Source organism: Spermophilus citellus, assembly GCF_964194105.1.
Source record: "Spermophilus citellus genome assembly, chromosome: 3".
Classification (NCBI taxonomy): Eukaryota; Metazoa; Chordata; class Mammalia; order Rodentia; family Sciuridae; genus Spermophilus; species Spermophilus citellus.
In genome coordinates, this window is record NC_138184.1 from 164,751,158 (window position 1) to 164,769,458 (window position 18,301).

Sequence of the window (18,301 nt, forward strand, 5' to 3'; positions counted from 1 at the left end):
AGTATAGTACTCTGTTATCTTAATTTTGTACACTGTTTAGAGTTTCAGAGATATTTATTATTTTTAAAAGAATATATGTAATATTAAAAATTAAAATATACTGAATAATTATTTTTTCCATTAATAGAAGATATTTATTTACTCCCCACAAGAGACGAAAGAAATCCTGTAGTTTATGGCGTCTTCACCACAACAAGGTATGTAAAAAAAATGTTTTTAATCCTTTTAGAAAAGTTATGTACGTATGTGAACCCATATAGTTACATGACTTTTGTCTCTTTCTTTATAGCAACATGCTATACGATGTTTTCCATTTTACCTGTTCACTTAGTGTTTTTTTAGAAATCTTTCATATCCCTATAAAAACTTGCTTCCTTCTTTTTAAACCAGTGTAGCAGCCCCTATGTCACTAAAGTTACTTAATCAGCCCTCTGTATGTTCTTGGTTTCTAGAACTTTGCTGCCACACATGGTGCACCATAGAACATGCCATTCCACATGCGAACAAGTATATCTCTGAGATGAATTCTCAGAATAAAATCGCTGGGTACAAAAGATGTCTGCATATACTATTCATAATAAATCCTTACAAACTTAGGGACATAGAAGTAACACTAAAGAAATTAATGAGAAATGATTAAGTTCACTGGCAAAGCTGTGATTAATTAATCATGAATGAGATTCTCTAGACTTTTATCTTCTCATCACATCACAAGATGTCTTACTTGCATGTCCTGCTACCTAAAATGATGAGAGTGTGGATGTTAGGACCATGTCACTGTTTACTTCTTTAACAATGAAAGTTGGCTCTATCCACCCAAAGAAGAATAACCAGTTAGCAGTAAAAGTAGGACTAGAACAGAATAGGTGTTTTTTTTTTTTTAATTTTTATCCCTGTATTCTTGTTTTCTTTCTGTCTTCTAAACATTATCAAGATTTTGTGAATTGCTTAAAAATTGTACTAGCATCTATGAAGCTTTCTCCAAGAAGATGTGATCCTCACTGTCTTCATTTTATTTCAAGAGTAACCTGCATTTGACAATATTCAAAGCATATTTTTGCCCCTGTTACATGTTACTGCTTTTGAATTTGTAAATATTTTTCACTCTTTCCACAACTCAGCTCTCAATGTATGTTGACAGGCATATTGTTTGGTTTTAGTGTATTCTTTTGAATAAATCCTTAAACTATTTTGTATACATGTTCTAGTTTGGTTTCCTCTTTATGGCATATTCCTCATTTCGTTCATAATACCTTCTACACAAACTGAAATTCTCTAATGGTTCAGAATATATCAATAAACAAAATAGTATTTGATTAATTATAAAATGAAGCTAATATTTGAACATGAGAATAAAGAAAATAGCTTAAGAACTTGCTATTTTGGAATTCATATTTCTGTTACTTTATATATGAATATAAAAATATGCAGACTTCTGAGTTTGGTTGCATACACTTATACCTCACACTTTAAGAGGCTGAGGTAGGAGGATCACAAGCTCAAGGCCAGCTTTAGCAACTTAGTAAGACTCTGTCTCAAAATAAGAAATAAAAATAGTCGGGGATGTAGCTCAGTGGTAGACTGTTCCTGGTTCAATCCCTGGTAGAAGGCAAAAAAAAAAAAAAAAAAAAAAAATGCAGGAAGAAAAAATGTCTGTAGTTACTCAATTATCTCAGCCCTAGATCTCTTGGCACCTTTCCTCTCACAGAACTTTCTTTGAAGTCAATGTGTGCTTCATATACAAGACACAGATATGTGCCAGGGAAATGCAGCCCCAAGATAGTTCTTTTTTTTTTCCTATCAAGTTTCTGCCCACCCAGAGTGTGAAGTTACAAGTTAGCTCTCTGTTCTTGGTGTTCTTTGTTATTTTATTTTTTAGTGGTGCTCTGAAGACTGAGGTAATGTCAGAATGTATGTCATGTCTTTGTCAAGCGAGAAGACATAATTAGCCTGCAATAATGCCAATGCCATTAAACATGATGCATTATTCTTTTAAGATTTCATAGCAGATGTGCAATTTTTATGGGAACATCACCTCTCTTCTTAGCTGCTAGTTTTCTCCTAACTGCCTGTTGACCGTTACCTCCTGATGTTTCCTATTAATGTCATTCCAAGAATATTAATAATTGAGTTACTCATGCTAGAGAATTGTTGGCTTGTTTGTGCAATTCTGAGGTGATAAGTTTCTTAGATCATAAAGGGTGATCTCATTTTTTAATAACAGGAATCATTGAAAGAAATCATTCAAAGAAATTTAAAGAAAATGTCCTGTAACTTCCAGAACTAAAATAAAAAAGAATTATCTGATGGTGTTAACAGTTTATATCATTAGTGTGCAAAACTTTGTAGAATTCCTATGGAGCTTCTCTTAAATGCTGTCTCTGAGATTATGTAATTATAAGTAAGTATAAGATAAGTAACTATAAAAGCTCAATTCAAGTAGCAAAATGAAAAAAAAATTAAACATTTAAAAATCAGTTTAATAAACATCATATGAATAAATTATTTAGCTTATGTGAATTTTATGATGAACACTATTTTTTGCCATATATTTATTGGTGTTTTACCATTGTACATTATGGTGTGATTTGTTGCTACTATTCATATACACATACAACATAAATGATATAATTTGGAGGATATCTTTCCCCAGTATTTCCTCTTTCCTTCCCTCCTTTCTCTCTCTGGCCCCTTTCCTCTAATCTTCTGATCTCCCTTCAGTTTTCATGAGATCCACCTCCTGCTTCCTTTCCTTTTCTTTTTCCTCTCTGGCTTCCACATACATGAGAACACATAGAACACTGGACTTCTGAGTTCGGCTTATTTTGCTTACCATAATTGAACATTCACTTCAAAAAGGAAGCTAAGGGACTGGGGATGTGGCTCAAGCGGTAGAGCGCTCGCCTGGCATGCGTGCGGCCCGGGTTCGATCCTCAGCACCACATACCAACAAAGATGTTGTGTCCGCCGAGAACTAAAAATAAGTATTAAAAATTCTCTCTCTCTCTCTCTCTCTGTCTCTCTCTCTCTCTCTCACTCTCTCTTTAAAAAAAAAGGAAGATAAATGTGAGATGGTTGTTATTCAACATCTATATATAAATTATTTACATTATTTACTAAAAGTAGATAATATAACTTTTTTTTTAAGAGAGAGAGAAAGAGAATTTTTTTTAATATTTATTTTTCAGTTTTCGGTGGACACAACATCTTTATTTTTATGTGGTGCTGAGGATCGAACCCAGCACTCTGCGCATGCCAGGGGAGCGCGCTACCGCTTGAGCCACATCCCCAGCCCCAAATTTTTATATTTTAAACTCTTTATAAGGCATTATATTATAATAACTTCAAATAAAATTGAAGGATATATAGAAAAACACAGTACCATTTTCTGCATTTTCTTCTCTATCCCCCAGTTTTTCTAGATAATTTTAAATAAAAATTTAGACCTCACTTCCTCCTTGAAAACTTATGTGACAGCCATGGCCTGTGTACACATCCGTGTGCTTACTTAATATATTTATTTACAAGAGACTTAATCACCTATTTGTCAGGATTTCTTAGCCATAAGCTCTTTGAGGACATAGGCACCTCCCCCTTTTTTTTTGCATCACCTGTCAAATAGAATTTGCCAAATATATTTGTCCGCACAGCTCCTGGTTCCAATATGTGCAAAATAAAAGCCCATTGGATGGTTGTGAATGACAGGATCATGTTGCTTTCTTTCAGCTCCATCTTCAAAGGCTCTGCTGTTTGTGTCTATAGTATGGCTGACATCAGAGCAGTTTTTAATGGTCCATATGCTCATAAGGAAAGTGCAGACCATCGCTGGGTACAGTATGATGGAAGAATTCCTTATCCCCGACCTGGCACAGTATGTATCCAACTTAATAATTGAATTATTTTTTTAATCCCATATTCAATGCTTAGTCCTATTATAAACTTAACTACTCCCACAACAATGTGGGCTGTTGATTTTTAAATAGCTATTATTTATTTTCAGTGGTGTCTTAACATTTCCATCCTCCACTTGAATATATTTGTTTTGAATAGAGAATTTTAAATACTATGGGAAATGATGAACTACATTGTAATGAGTGGATTATGGCGCAAGGTATAGTTTATCCCAAGTATGTCTATAGAATCATTAAAATGACTTAGTTATCTAGAGTGAAAAATATTCTAAGTTAGATGGAAATGCCAAATAATACGTATTAGTTCCAAACGTACAGTTGCACATAAAGCTAAAAAGTCTTCTAGCTGCTTCTTCTACTTTGAAAAGACTTCATCAGTTATGATGGCCCGTTTAAGTTATCTTCCTTCTTGTAATGTATGAATCTTTTCTTTATTTTGTTGCACCTTTATTTTGTTGCTTCATTTCTTAGACAGGAGGCGATTTTAAAGAACCGTCAGTTCAAAATTCTTATCAAATAGTATAATTCTTATCATGTTCAAAGCACACATGAAGCAAGTAATAATTTATGCATTTGTTTGAAAAGAAAAACAACTGAACTTGTAGTGCTGTTTGTACATTGTAAGCAGAAGATTACTTTTCATTTTTTTGGTAGAATTAAAATAGTTGAAATTATTTAAATAATTCAAGATTGGTTAGTTGAGGTAATATTAAAAGGAAAAATAATTTTATTTAATTTAGGACTTTTTCTCAATATTTCTACCAAGGGGTCTAAAATAATCACCAAAATCTCTGAGAAAAATGTTGACTTAACCATTTAAATTCTATTTAATATTGCCTTTTCATATGTTCATTCATAAGGAGGAACTAGCTGGTGGTTAGGCTTTCTGAATTGTCTTTCCATCTTCCTGTTATGCAACTTAATTTTGGAACCACACTAAATATTTCTATTCTCCCTTTTATAATTCATTCATATAAATCTGCTTCAGGGATGGGTGTTTTTGTTGGGGGTGGGGGCTGGTTATGATGAAATAACTGTTTTTTGAAAATATTTTTTCAATTAATATTGTGATTTTCATAATTCACTTTTGTTTTTCCTCTTTTAAAAGATGATAACAAAAACACAACCTGTCATCTACCCTCTTAAATTTTTAAGTGTATGATACATTAACATTGGCTACAGGTACTATGTTGTATAGCAGATCTCTAAAACACATTCATATTAGTCAACTGGAATGTTGCATCCATGGGATGGTAACTCCCCTCTTTCCCTTTTCCCTAACCCTTGGTAACCACCATTACATACTTTGATTTTATGAATGTGGCTTTATTCATAACTTCCATGAGTGGAATCATATCTTTCTGTAAATGACTATTTCACTTAGCATAATGTTCTCAAGGTTCATTCATGTTGTTGCCTAGCATAAAACCTCCTTCCTTTTTTCACCTTTTTGTTATTCATTAATTTATTGATGTGCCTTTAGTTATTTCCATATGTTAACACACTGATTTTAATTCAGGCCATTACAAATGTTTTCCCCAATTATTGGATGCAACAGGAGAAAGAATTTGGTGCTGATATCATCCACATTAATTACAGCAAATTATTTGAATACATAGACACAGCAATTGAGTCCTGTGATACTCAGAAATGGAAAATAATAATCAAAATAATTACCTGTTTTAAGATTACATTAATTTTGATTACAATGTAAGTTAGAAATGCTAATGTGAATTAGCATTGTTACAAAAGTGGTTGTTGTCACTATTTACCAGCGCTGGCTGAAAGAGATGTGAATGTTATACACAGCTTAAGGAAAACTCATATTTTTAAGACTCTCCAAAGTACACAGCCACTTCTCTGAAATGACAATAAGTATCCCCCCAAATCAGACAACATAAATATCAATGAGGAGTGTTTTTCATCAGTGGAATTATGTAAAATATTCTGGTCTTTTCTGCTGAACCCTCAAAATAACTCTAAACAAATTTGGAAATACCTAAAATAATTTATAGATGTGTAAACTCTTTATTTCCTTACTTCTTTAGTCACTTTAAAATAATATTCTATTTTATTTGCTTATGCTATTATTCTGTGTCTACATTATATTTTTTTATTTGGAATGCTGATGTTGAGGTTAGAAACAACATATATCTGATGTGAAAACCTATTACACAAACATGTTTTGCCTAAACAAACTTTACCATTTTAAATAATTACATTCATAAAATCATTGAAATTGTGTTTTGCAGTATATAAAGTGACTACACTTGTAAATTTTGAGAATGTAAGAGCTGGAGTAGATGATAGAGAACAAATAATTCACTCTTGTCTTAATTAGGAGGAATCTGATGCCCAGAATAATTAAATAATTTTCCCAATATCATGTTGCCATAAAAAGCAGAAAGAAAAAGGATATGATTGGAATTTTTTGGTTGAGTATGCTCTCTCTATTCTGTGGTATTCTGTGATAAGTCACCTATTTTCTAACATTCACCTGTAGTTATAGTGCTGAATGTCCTACCTAAAATTAAATGCATTTGATTTTATATCATCTCCTGCCATTCTCTCTCATCTGCACTTTTTTTTTAAAGCACCCAAAATGGTGATGCTTTCTACTATTTTCTCTCTTTCAGAAATTTTTATTGAACATTCCTTATGACTTGGAATGAAAAACACTTACATGTTATATCACTACATTCCTAAGAAAATATCATAGCATAGGTACCATTACCTCAAGTTTGTGGGTATGAAAAAAACCAGTGAGGATAATGCATGTTCATGATCTCATAGTTTGTGAAGTGGTAAGCCTGGGATTACATTTGGATCTACCTACTCCAAATCATAAGTTCTTCTGTTCTACCTTCAAAGCGATGAAAATAATCAAACAGAACCACTGTTGTATCTCCAGGGATTGAGCTATTGTCTGTACATGTTGCAGTGTAGTTCTGAAACCTTCTTACATTTGTCGTCTTTCTATTATGATTTAGAAGAATATATCTTACTTTAATAAAAGTGTTGAATAATAATTTGTTTTCTCTTTCTTTCTTTTTTTTGATTTTGACAGAATACTGTATTTCCTTTGACCAAAAGTCAAACCTAAACCCCTAGCCTTACCTGGATGATCTTCAATTTTATTAGGCCTGAAAATTCACAAGGATACATTTACAAAATTCCTTCACTTCAAGTGATTCTTCTGCCCTCTGGTGTCCAAATAGAGAGTCTGAACATATATTTTGTACAGGTGGATTTTATCAGTCTTATTGATTTATTGGATTTAGTGATATGAATTTCCAAGTGAAATGAAATATGGAAGAATCCACTATAAAGTGAGAGGTATAATTCAGGTATGGACACTAAATTGAAGTCAGGTCAGAACTAATAGACAGCTAGAAAACTCAGAATCTGGGGAGGATTTGTAAAGGCAGATTTCAATTTTCATTGTTGATTCATTAGAAATAATTTATCAGTTTCAAGATACTAAGTTAGTCTTATTATATAGTTTTATACTGTGTTGACAAGTTATTTTTTAAGATTTATGCATGAATGTAAAATACTAGTCAATATTTACTGAAAAGTGAGTTTCAGTTTTAAACCATTCCCTTATCAAAAAAGTAAGAAGAAAGTACTAGTTTTTGAAATTTAAATATTTATGAAACACATTTTACTACTTTTAAAACATTTTTTCCATAGTTACTGATATTTTATAAATGCCTAATTTTGTAAAAATTACAGTTCATTTCTTAATTCCATTTCCTTCTATGTGGTTGCTGGTTTAAGTGTGAAGATTTTTTATCTTTTTAATGTGATCCATAAAACACATCATTATCTTAACTAATCCTCCATTTGAGGGCAAGGTGTAAAAGAGGTAGTGATAGCTACTATCATTGGTTTCATAACTTTACTATGTGAATACTGATGATAGATACAAAACAACTCCTATGAGTAGCTTAAACATCAGTAAGACCTGTTCTTTCTTTGTATATAGATATTTTTTAAAAAGTGTTGCAAATAGTGAAGAAACCAAAACATAGCGAAGAAACAAAAAAACTAACTGAAAGCCTACAATCTTTTAGTATCTTTCAAGATCTCTCCTCTCTCATGCTCTTGTTCTTGCTTGCTCTCTCTCCTCTCTAGTGAGTTTCTTGGTTCAAAAATTTCAAGCCAGGCACAAATGGTACATGCCTGTAATCCCAGCAGCACGGGAGGCTGAGGCAGGAGAATTGTGAGTTCAAAGCCAACCTCAGCAAAATGAGGGGCTAAAGCAACTCATTAAGACCCTCTCTCTAAATAAAATACAAAATAGAGCTGGGGATGTGGGTCAGTAGTCAAGTGCCCCTGAGTTCAATCCTGGTACCCCCCCCCCTCTCAAAAAAAAAAAAAAAAGATTTTGAAGCAGAGCTATTTTTCAGGGGCTCCAAGGAATGGTAAAAGCATCCTGGAGAGGGTATGTAAAGACTGGACATCTCATGCCAACTGCAGCTTCCACATCTGACCCTAGACATGTAAAAGAAATGCTCATTTTTCAGCTCTTTCTAAAACCACCCTGTACCCCCAGTTTGGCGTAGGGGCTATGGTTGGTTTTCTTTGTCTAATCTTCTTTTCATGGAGAAAGAAACTCTAAGATACATGGAATATCAAAATTCCTTTTTACTGCTTATTGCCCTTCCATGATTTATTTCTGAATATCATTTGTTTTGTTAGTGGGACAAAAAGAGGAAATAAATATTAAAATGTCCTGTAAAACTTGGTTAACAAAACTTATTATCCTTCTTTTCTGCTATATTAAAACCTCCTGAACTCAGGATATGAGTAGATGTGTGAAACAGTTCTTATTTATTTTCTCCAAAATTATTAGAAGTGTAAAAGACATTGAGAAATTAGAAGGTTCTTTTGATTTCAGGTTCACTAAAAAATTTGTCTTAGCAAAGACACTGCCATAGACCTACCCAGAGACCTGGCATATTCACCTGGGCTAGAAAGATCTTTTACATATTGGGGCATCACTGAGTCTTACTTGAGGCAAATTTGTGGTTTTGTCACACAAAAGCAAACCCTGAAGGGGTTCTCATAGGATCAAAATAACACAATGTTGAGAATGATCTAGACAGCAGACTGGATATATGTAATGGTGCTTCAACAAGAAATTTTATGGAGAATTTTCAACTTTTACCCTGGTTTATATTCACAACAACCAGGATTTGAGGTGAACATGGAATCCACAATAGTAAGAGATGCATATGGAAACCACAAATTCAAAATTCTTTGGCATTCTGTTTTTCTCAGAGTATAGGCTCCATCTAAACTATTCGGCTTAAGTTTTCGCCTAGTCCCATCATACATTCTTTCACTAGAGAGCTGATGGCTCTCAGAATTGTATGTCATTATTAAATTAATGAAGATCCAAAATTGTCAGAAGATTGATTACAAGTTGTGTTGTTCCCATTAAGAATTGTCCTTTTTACTGTAGTAAAGAGATATTTGACTTCCAAATATAGGTTAACTGGCCAAAGAAAAACATGTAATTCAAGATGTATATAATGAAACCTCCTCTTGATTTCTACAGTTTGGTGAGACTGTGATAGTCTTATCAAAGGAAACTGAGAAATATGGCATAGGACGGAAGAATTCCCGCAGTGTCTTGACCCATCCCCTCCTTTGTACATCTGAAGAATATGGTTAACATTGTGTTGTTGTTTGTTTCATTTTGTTTTAAGGCTTTAAGGGCTTCCCTAGTTAACTTAAAAATCTGTAGAAAACTTTGGGGAAATTGCTTTTTTTATAGATTACGTATGCCTCTTCATCATATTGAATTCAGCTTTATTTTCCCCTTAATATCTGTTCAATTGCACTGCCTTCTATTTTCTTGGATAACAAACCACCATTTCCTTGTCACTACCTCTCTCAAATTACTGGAGATAACTCTAAATCCTTTCTTTCCAGGGATTTAGTTCTAGAAGAGAGTAGCAGAGACAGAACTAAAATTGGTTACACTGACAGTGCCTGACAAAAGATCCCTGTCAGTCCTCTGTATCTAGATCTAGGCTTCATTTCTCTAAAACGATGAGGGTAAGCCTGGTTTGGGGGCACAAGCCTGTAATCCCAGCAATTGGGAAGCAGAGGCAGGAGGATTAAAAATTTGAGGTCAGCCTCAGCAATTTAGCAAGGCTCTAAGCAATTTATCAAGACCCTGTCTCAAAATAAATAATAAAAAGGGCTGGGGATGTGGCTCAGTGGTTAAGCACCCTTGCATAAATTGATAAGAACCAACTGGTTTCTTCACATGAATTAACCTTTCCAACTGGATTTCAGGTTTTTATTTCCATAGGCCAACTATTGCTTTTAAAACGAAGTTCTTCAAATCATAGTCTACTTACTTATGTGTTTTGCTTTTTCTGGAGTAGAAATTCCAGTAAGTGAAAGGAATCTTAAAAACAGAGGGGGAGTGATTTACCTCTGCACTGCTATCTCTGGCCTTTCTATCCCTGAACTTTCTATCTCTGATATTTAAGACAAGATCCTTCCTTTGCCATATCTGTTATAGGCCAACTCTGTGATAATCACAGTGATCAGGCAGCACTTACTGAATTTGCATTTTTACATTATAAATAAAAATCAGACTTTCTTTACATACCATTCATTAAATATTCAGTTTAGTTTCCCCAGTTTGCTGAAAATGAAAGCCTGGTTCAGTCTTTCTTTGTGCCATGTCTTCGCTCACATTAGTCATTCCTCTGATCTGTTTAAAGAGAAACTGCAACCTGTTGAGAATAGCCTGAAGCAGCAGGGGGAGAAAACTTTTAACAGCTGTCTGGTGCCTTGCCAAGGGGCAAAGTTCTCTCATTGGATAAAAACCATTTTTCTTCTCTTATCCATTGCTTCCCACTCCACTACTAAAGGCCCTATACAAACACAAGGATTTGCCAAGCATAACAGGATCACACCTAGCCAGCTATGGCAGCCAGCCATGGAGATAGGCGCTGAACCAAGCTCATGGCTGTTGTGTTTACCCTTTCATCTCAGGTTTTTCTAGGCAAGTTCTTTTTTTCTCAGATCTTATGATGGTATTAATGTTTCCAGCAAGATACTGGCATTTTTTTTTTTTTTTACATTTAGCTAATCTTCTCCTTTCTTTTTAAATTTTTTTCTCTCCCTTCAAATTTTAACTTGTCTTACAGTTTTTCAAAATAGTAGAGACACAGATAAATTACCTGAGTTATATCCTCTCCACACAAGATCTAAAGTGATGGAAATTAGGTAAAGTTAGAAAACTGTGAGCAGACATGAAAAAGACCCTGTATGGGATATTCAGCTAGATTATATGAATAGCCAGGAATTAAAAGGACAGACACAGAGAAAAACTTACGAGATTTTCAATACCCAGAGGTTTAGCTACAATAGGAAAATTTTCTAGGAATTTTTAAAGGAAGATAAATGACTGAATATGGCATCTGCATTACATGGAGTGTTTCCCTATACTTCATGTTTTTCCTTTATGGAATTTTCATTTCTACTTTATTCTTACCTAAATACATTGCTTGGCATCTCGTTATTTTAAATCTGTGCGCTGCACAGCTATATGATATCAAAGCAAAAATTCCACTGGATTGAATGTACTAAAATAACAATGTTTGGTTCATACTGTACTATCTTGAACCTCAGGGAGTAACTCTCTCAAATCACTTTCGTTTGTGCAAGCACAGTGATGCGGACCTGAGAGATCACACATAGCAATGGAGAGGATAAGGATCTCATCCAAACACTGGCAGCAGGCCATGAGGAAAACTGCCCCAAGAAAATGATATTTCCAAAGATCATTTTATGATAGTGGATAGAAACCAGGTTTTCTTTCCTTTTTTTTAACCCTTATATTTTATTACACATTTATTATATTTTGTCAGAGGCAAGGACTGAGGAAAATTGTTATACTTCTTTCTTAACAAAAGGTTTCCATCTTCTTTCATCTGTACTTTCTTACCTTAAATTTCTAATATTTAAAATGTGATATCAAAAATTGTGGCTGGTATGTCATGATATTATTTCTTTTCAATTTTTGACTACTGTGTAACCATAGCTACAAAGTCAAAAGAGATTTTTTTGCTCTTAAGTTGGAGGGTTCTTTCAGAAATGTAATACAAGCAAAATCTTGCTTTTGCTTTGATTTTAATGATAACCAACCAAATTGAACCACAGGCATTATAAGCTGTAAGTCTACTGTGAGTGGCCTTTGACTAAGCCTCAAACATGCAGCCTGTAATTGGCCAAGAGCTTTGTATTATTTGAGCTTCATATCCACTCTGATTCACTGCTTAATCTATTTAATACACGGTTCCTTCCATTATCAAGTTGACAGATTCCACTTGGCTGAAGGCTAAGTTTCAGAAAAAATGACCAAACACACAGACTTCCATTTTTAGACCAACATCCAGTTAAGGATAACTAAATAAGTACCAAATGGCTAATGAACTAGGACATTTCTAATCCTTTTGTTACAGACCTGGGACAAATAAAGAGATGTCAATAAAGGATCAGTTTCTTTAGACATTCAAGATTTGGTGAACCATAAATATCCTTAAATTAATTGAAGAAAATCATTAACAGTTATTTTAGTACAACTTAGATATATCTTATAATTTAAAAAGAGACATTATGGTTTTTTGCATATGAAGTTTGGGGTCAGGGTCATTAATTATGAAATCTTCAGGATCTACAGCTCCTTAAGAATGACCTTTAGACAAGTGGCATGTTTTTGGAGCCCTGATGGGATTATAGTGAGTACCTAGTACAAATGGCTGAGATCAATGGAACCTATGTTTCAACTCAAAAAGAAAACTTAAAAAACAGGAAAAATTTTCATATAAATTTTCTCTTACATTTCTCATTTCTTCTATTTACCTGTATCAATTAACTATAATTTTCCCTTCCAAAAAATCCGTTAGTTCATTAATAATTCAAATGATTAACACTAGTATTCTATAAGATAACTTACTAAATTATAATATTTTGAAATATACATTAGATTTAGGATATAAGTTAGGATACATTTTCTGAAAAACAGTCAAATTGTAAATTGATTTCCTTATTTTTGGATAAAGGTACATGAAATTCATTAAATTTGTACCAAGTTGGACTTTTAAATTTTTACCACCAGGGGGCAGATTATGCTAGCTATTTATTTAGTAGATTCTCAAAGTGACACAAGGGGCAATTTTAGACAGAAGGGGAAAATTCTCCAAGGGTTTCTTCACAGATTCTTTAGTGGAAGAACTGTTGAATTGTTCCCAATATAATTTTCACACCAGTTATAATAAAGCTAGATAATTATGATTCCAAATTATTAAACTGCTTTCTAAAGTATTTTTGTGACCTGTTGATTTGTTCCTTTTGTTGTTAATAGACATGGTTTCAATTGAACTAAAATCTTAACTTTATTCAAGGGACACTGAATATGATGGTTTTCCATATATTCACATGTTTAACAGTTTAACATTTATTTCAACCTAAATTCCAAGTATCTTCATTAGAAACAATAATCTTTATAAGAATCAGTAGTGTATATAAAGAGTTCACTATGGAAAAATTTAGAAAATATAGATATAATTTAGAATATTTTTGAAGTGCAAAATGGAATTTAAATATATTAGGTGTCCACTACTCTTATTTACAGGTGTATTTGGATATGATTCCATATCATTCCTTCAATATTATCCATGATATATCTTAAAATCTTCATTAGAATCAAGTGTAAATTTCTTAGGTACATACATAGTGTCTTATTCACATTTCTTTTTAGTGCCCAAGCAAAACCTATGACCCACTGGTTAAATCCACCCGAGATTTCCCAGATGATGTCATCAGTTTCATAAAGCGGCACCCTGTGATGTACAAGGCAGTATACCCGGTTGCAGGAGGACCAACTTTCAAGCGAATCAATGTAGATTACAGACTGACTCAGATAGTGGTGGATCATGTCGTTGCAGAAGACGGCCAATATGATGTAATGTTTCTTGGAACAGGTGAGTTCAAACTAGACTAAGCTTTCTTTCAAAGGAATTTTTCATTGTCTGATAAAGAAAGCAAAACCTTTGAAATTATTTATTGGTCAAAATAAAAATGAATAATTATTAGACCATACCTTGTCAGTGTTTCTTAAAATTATTTAACACATGCTTTTAACTGACACTATAAACATCTGCTGTCCTATTTAAGATTAAAAAATATATTTGTATCTTGTGGTTGCAATGGGCCTAGTATAGATTAGGTGCTCAAGACATATTTGTTGAATGACCATGGACTAAAATTAAATTAATAGAGCAAAGCAATTTATTTTCCAACTATACCTTTCCCTCTCTCAACAGGGTATCTGATAAGCTCTACCCCAAGGACTCTCAGTTTGAGAACTACTGGCTTAGTTGACTTAATATGGCTTTTTAAAAACATTAGTCATTATTTTGTAAAGACTTTAAGCAGAAATTTCTTAGAGATTATTTTTTCTGTTCTTGAATTTTGTAGATTAAAATAAATTTTGTGGTCTCTCGTTCTTGAAGGTCATCTTATTTATTTGTTTTGCTAACTCAGTAATTATAAAATGAGTTAAATGTATTGTTTGTAGAAGAAGACACTACACTTTTGGTGAGTCTCCAAAATAGGAAAAATTATTATCTAATAATACTTTTCTATTGTGAATTCTAATGGCAGTAATGATAATATGTATCATTAAAGTAAAAATGTTGCATTTTAGACACTATGTTATCTAATAGATTGAGCATTTCATGAAGAAATAGATATTAATAGGTTTTTTTGACAAACAGACATCTTTATTGGAATAGTTTTTTAAATGTGTAAAATAATTTTAGAATTTTTTGTTTTTTAAAACCAAATTGGTTTTGTAGAAGTTAGGTTTCTTAGGAAGCATTTGTGTGATAAATTATTAAAGTGCTTTCTAAGGTATTTTTGTGACCTGTTGATTTGTTCCTTTTTGTTTTTAATAAACATGGTTTCAGTTGAACTGAAATCTTAACTTCAAGCACAATTGTCAAACATGATCATGTTACAGATAGCAATTTTAAGATCCATATAAATAAGGAGTGTTCTCAAGACTGAAGAGATGGCTGTTTAAGGGGTCAGAACCTGAAATAATGAATCTGTTATTACTTCTCATGAGTTTGACATTTAATTTGCTCTGTTCATCCAAAGCTCATTCCTAGCTTTTAAACAGTTTATTGTCATAACATCATTCAGCCACTAGGTGGTACTACCTAACTTTAACTAAAATTATGGCAATGTTAAAGTAGTCAATTTGACACTTAAAGTGTATAGTTAATATATTTCAAAGATTCCATAGTCATTGACAAACAATATGAAATATTATAGGCTATTTGTGCATATAGTAACATTATTACATATGCCCCTGTACTTCAATGCCTGCGCTCAGTTTAATGACATTTGTTTTATATAAATTAATTAAAGTGGTATTTTTTTCTTTTTCTAAAGTAGTCTTTTGAATCTCTCTCTATACTAGCATACCACCACATAGAACTGCAATATAAGATGATGTACTTAAGATATCTTTTCTAAACATCAGATTTCGTTTTACATTGTTAGTTTTGTATTGTCTCTTAAGTTGAATTAAAATAATTGAAAATAAAACTTTAGTTTTTGCCATATTAACAATGGTTACAAAGGTAGAATATATTTGAAGAGATGTAGTATCCCTCATGTTGACTGGATATAATAGGTATTCAGTAAATATTTATTGCAGAGATCACTATGTAGAAGTAAAACTAGTTTTTTTAATGTACTTTAGAATCTTAAATTAAGATCTAAAATATGTGTTTCATCTCTGTTATCATTTTAAGCAATACTTAAATTAGGCACATATATTTCTTTTGTTAAGAATGTGCACTAAAATGTCAGGTGTGGTGGCTCATGCCTGTAATCCCAGTGATTCTGGAGGCTGGGATTATTTGTATATTATTTGTAATTATTTTATATAATTCATTAAAAAAAGTTATGAAACAAACTTTCTTGCTTAACATTTTTATTTTATGAATTTTCTTAAATCTTTGACATCTGCTACTATTTGTCAATTACGAAATATAGACAGGTAATAAATGAATAAAGAATATAGATAATAGATAAACTATTTTTAATACTTTTTTTTCTTTTGATAGCTTTTATGTTCAAGGAGCATCACAAATTCAAAGCCAACCTCAGCAATTTAGGGAGGCCCTAAACAACTTAGTAAGATCCCATCTCAAAATGAAAAAAAAAAAAAAAAAAAAAGGACTGGTGATGTGGCTCAGTTCAATCCATAATACAAAAAAAAAAAAAAAAAGAAAGAAAGAAAAATAAAAAATATGAACTGATATATATAATTTAATAATCTGTTTATAAAATTCTGTTCTTTTAGCTAAAAGCTATCATGTTTCTTAAGGGCAAAACAATATACATTAGCCTTCATGTTTAATCTGATTTCTTGAAAAACATTTAAAGAAAAGTGAGACAAGCAATTTGATGGTTTCTAGGAATATACTTAATATTGAAATAGAAACGGCAGGATTATAAATTATGTATTTTTTCAGACATTGGAACTGTCCTAAAAGTTGTCAGCATTTCAAAGGAGAAGTGGAATATGGAAGAGGTGGTACTGGAGGAGTTGCAGATATTTAAGGTAAGGCTTAGTCCAGAGTTGCAGGGGGAAAAGAGGGTGAAACTGCATACCCCTTGCTACAGGGCACTCTTTAATACATCATCACTTTTGCTGGAAAGTCTTTGAAATCAGTTTCCTTCTTTTTCTTTTCCCTAAGCATTGAAAAGAGTTTTATAAGAAACTAAGAATGGGTCTTACCTTCCTCTGTAGAATACCACTGATTGAGAGCTCCTGGGATTGCCTCTCATTACTGCATTCTCTAAGCATATAGTCAGACAAATTGCCACATTAAATGAAAGCCTGGGGTCTCTTTTACTATCCAGATGCTTTTCTACTTTATAAATTTCACGTTGCAATTTTTCCCCAATTGAATTTGAGAAAACTGGAAGAGAATATAAATCATATATCCCTGCTTTTCTGTAAAGAAAATTTTTAAAATATGTTACATGATAGTAAGTCTTCCTGTATTCCAAAGTCCTGACCCCCTCCCCAACCCTCATAATTAGTAGATCTAGAAGAATTCTCCAGGTTATGTGAATGTCTTTGACTTTTAACAATGCAATTGAATTGTGACATTCTTTGTAGAGCCTCAATAAAGTTTAACTTAAAAGTATTTCCTGAAAAGATCATTAGAAATAAAATTGTATTTCTTGGAAATGCTTTTTAAAAATATTCTGGATTTTTTATAACATTTTTGTTCAAAAAAACTTCCTTAAAAACTGTTTCCCTGTAAACATCTATGACTTTAAAGGAGAGAAGAGCCCTCCACTGTGAGGGGCTCAAGTTAATTAACATGCTGGGTTCCACAGATCCTGTTTACATTGTGATGATAATAGTGGTCAAGAAGTTAACAAGAACAAGACCTGCTATCTGGCCTCTACCAAAACAAAATCTTGGGTGGTTCCTAAGGGAAAGGCTGATGTCAAATATAAGGGTGAACCCAGAGGCCTAAATAAAGTCCCTACAATACACAAGCATATCAGAACACATTTATTCACAGAACACAGTGGCTGTTAGACACTAGTCAAGAGGAATTCTTTGGCTTCACTGTGAAGATTAAACAATGCCATGGGTTTGTTCTCTCTCTCTCTCTCTCTCTCTCTCTCTCTCTCTCTCTCTCTCTCTTTATTCCCCCTCTTTTTAAAAAAGCATGTTTATTGAGGTATAATTTATGTTAAAATATATATATAATTAATATACATCATTTAATGACTTTGTCCACTTTGTATAATTCACTTAAAAAAAGTTATGAAACAAACTTTCTTAACATTTTTATTTTATGAATTTTCTTAAATCTTTGACATCTGCTACTATTTGTCAACTAGTAAATACAGACAGGTAATAAATGAAATAAATAGAATATAGATAATAGGTAAACTATTTTTAATACTTTTTTTCATTTGATAGCTTTTATGTTCAAGTTTCTGATTCTACTTTGCATGCATACAACCGTATTCTCTACATATAAAACAGGCCCTAGTTCATATCATGAAATTGTGTGCATTGACATCTCGTAATGTTACATAAAGAATATAGCCATCTACAAGGAGTACTGTAGCTTTTCAGAACTCTGCTACTTGAACAAGTGTTTGAATCACTGATCTAAGTAAGAGCAGAAAGAGGTAATAAATAATTATGGAGATGTTCTTGTCAACACTAGTTTGAATTATATGGAAACAGTTAAGATAAGCAGTTTTAAAAGAAGTAGAAAACTTGTAACTGGGAACAATTTTCAGTA

At 32.6% G+C, this 18,301-nt stretch overlaps 1 protein-coding gene across 1 annotated transcript in view; it reads left to right on the plus strand.

The window, feature by feature from the left end:
• SEMA3D (semaphorin 3D) overlaps positions 1-18,301 on the plus strand; it is a 196,515-nt gene that overhangs the window by 155,735 nt on the left and 22,479 nt on the right. Inside the window, exons 11-14 of the mRNA XM_081286835.1 lie at positions 128-197; positions 3,727-3,871; positions 13,705-13,927; positions 16,496-16,584. Of these exons, the coding sequence (XP_081142961.1) occupies positions 128-197; positions 3,727-3,871; positions 13,705-13,927; positions 16,496-16,584 (527 nt within the window). The remainder of the gene's footprint in view (positions 1-127; positions 198-3,726; positions 3,872-13,704; positions 13,928-16,495; positions 16,585-18,301) is intronic.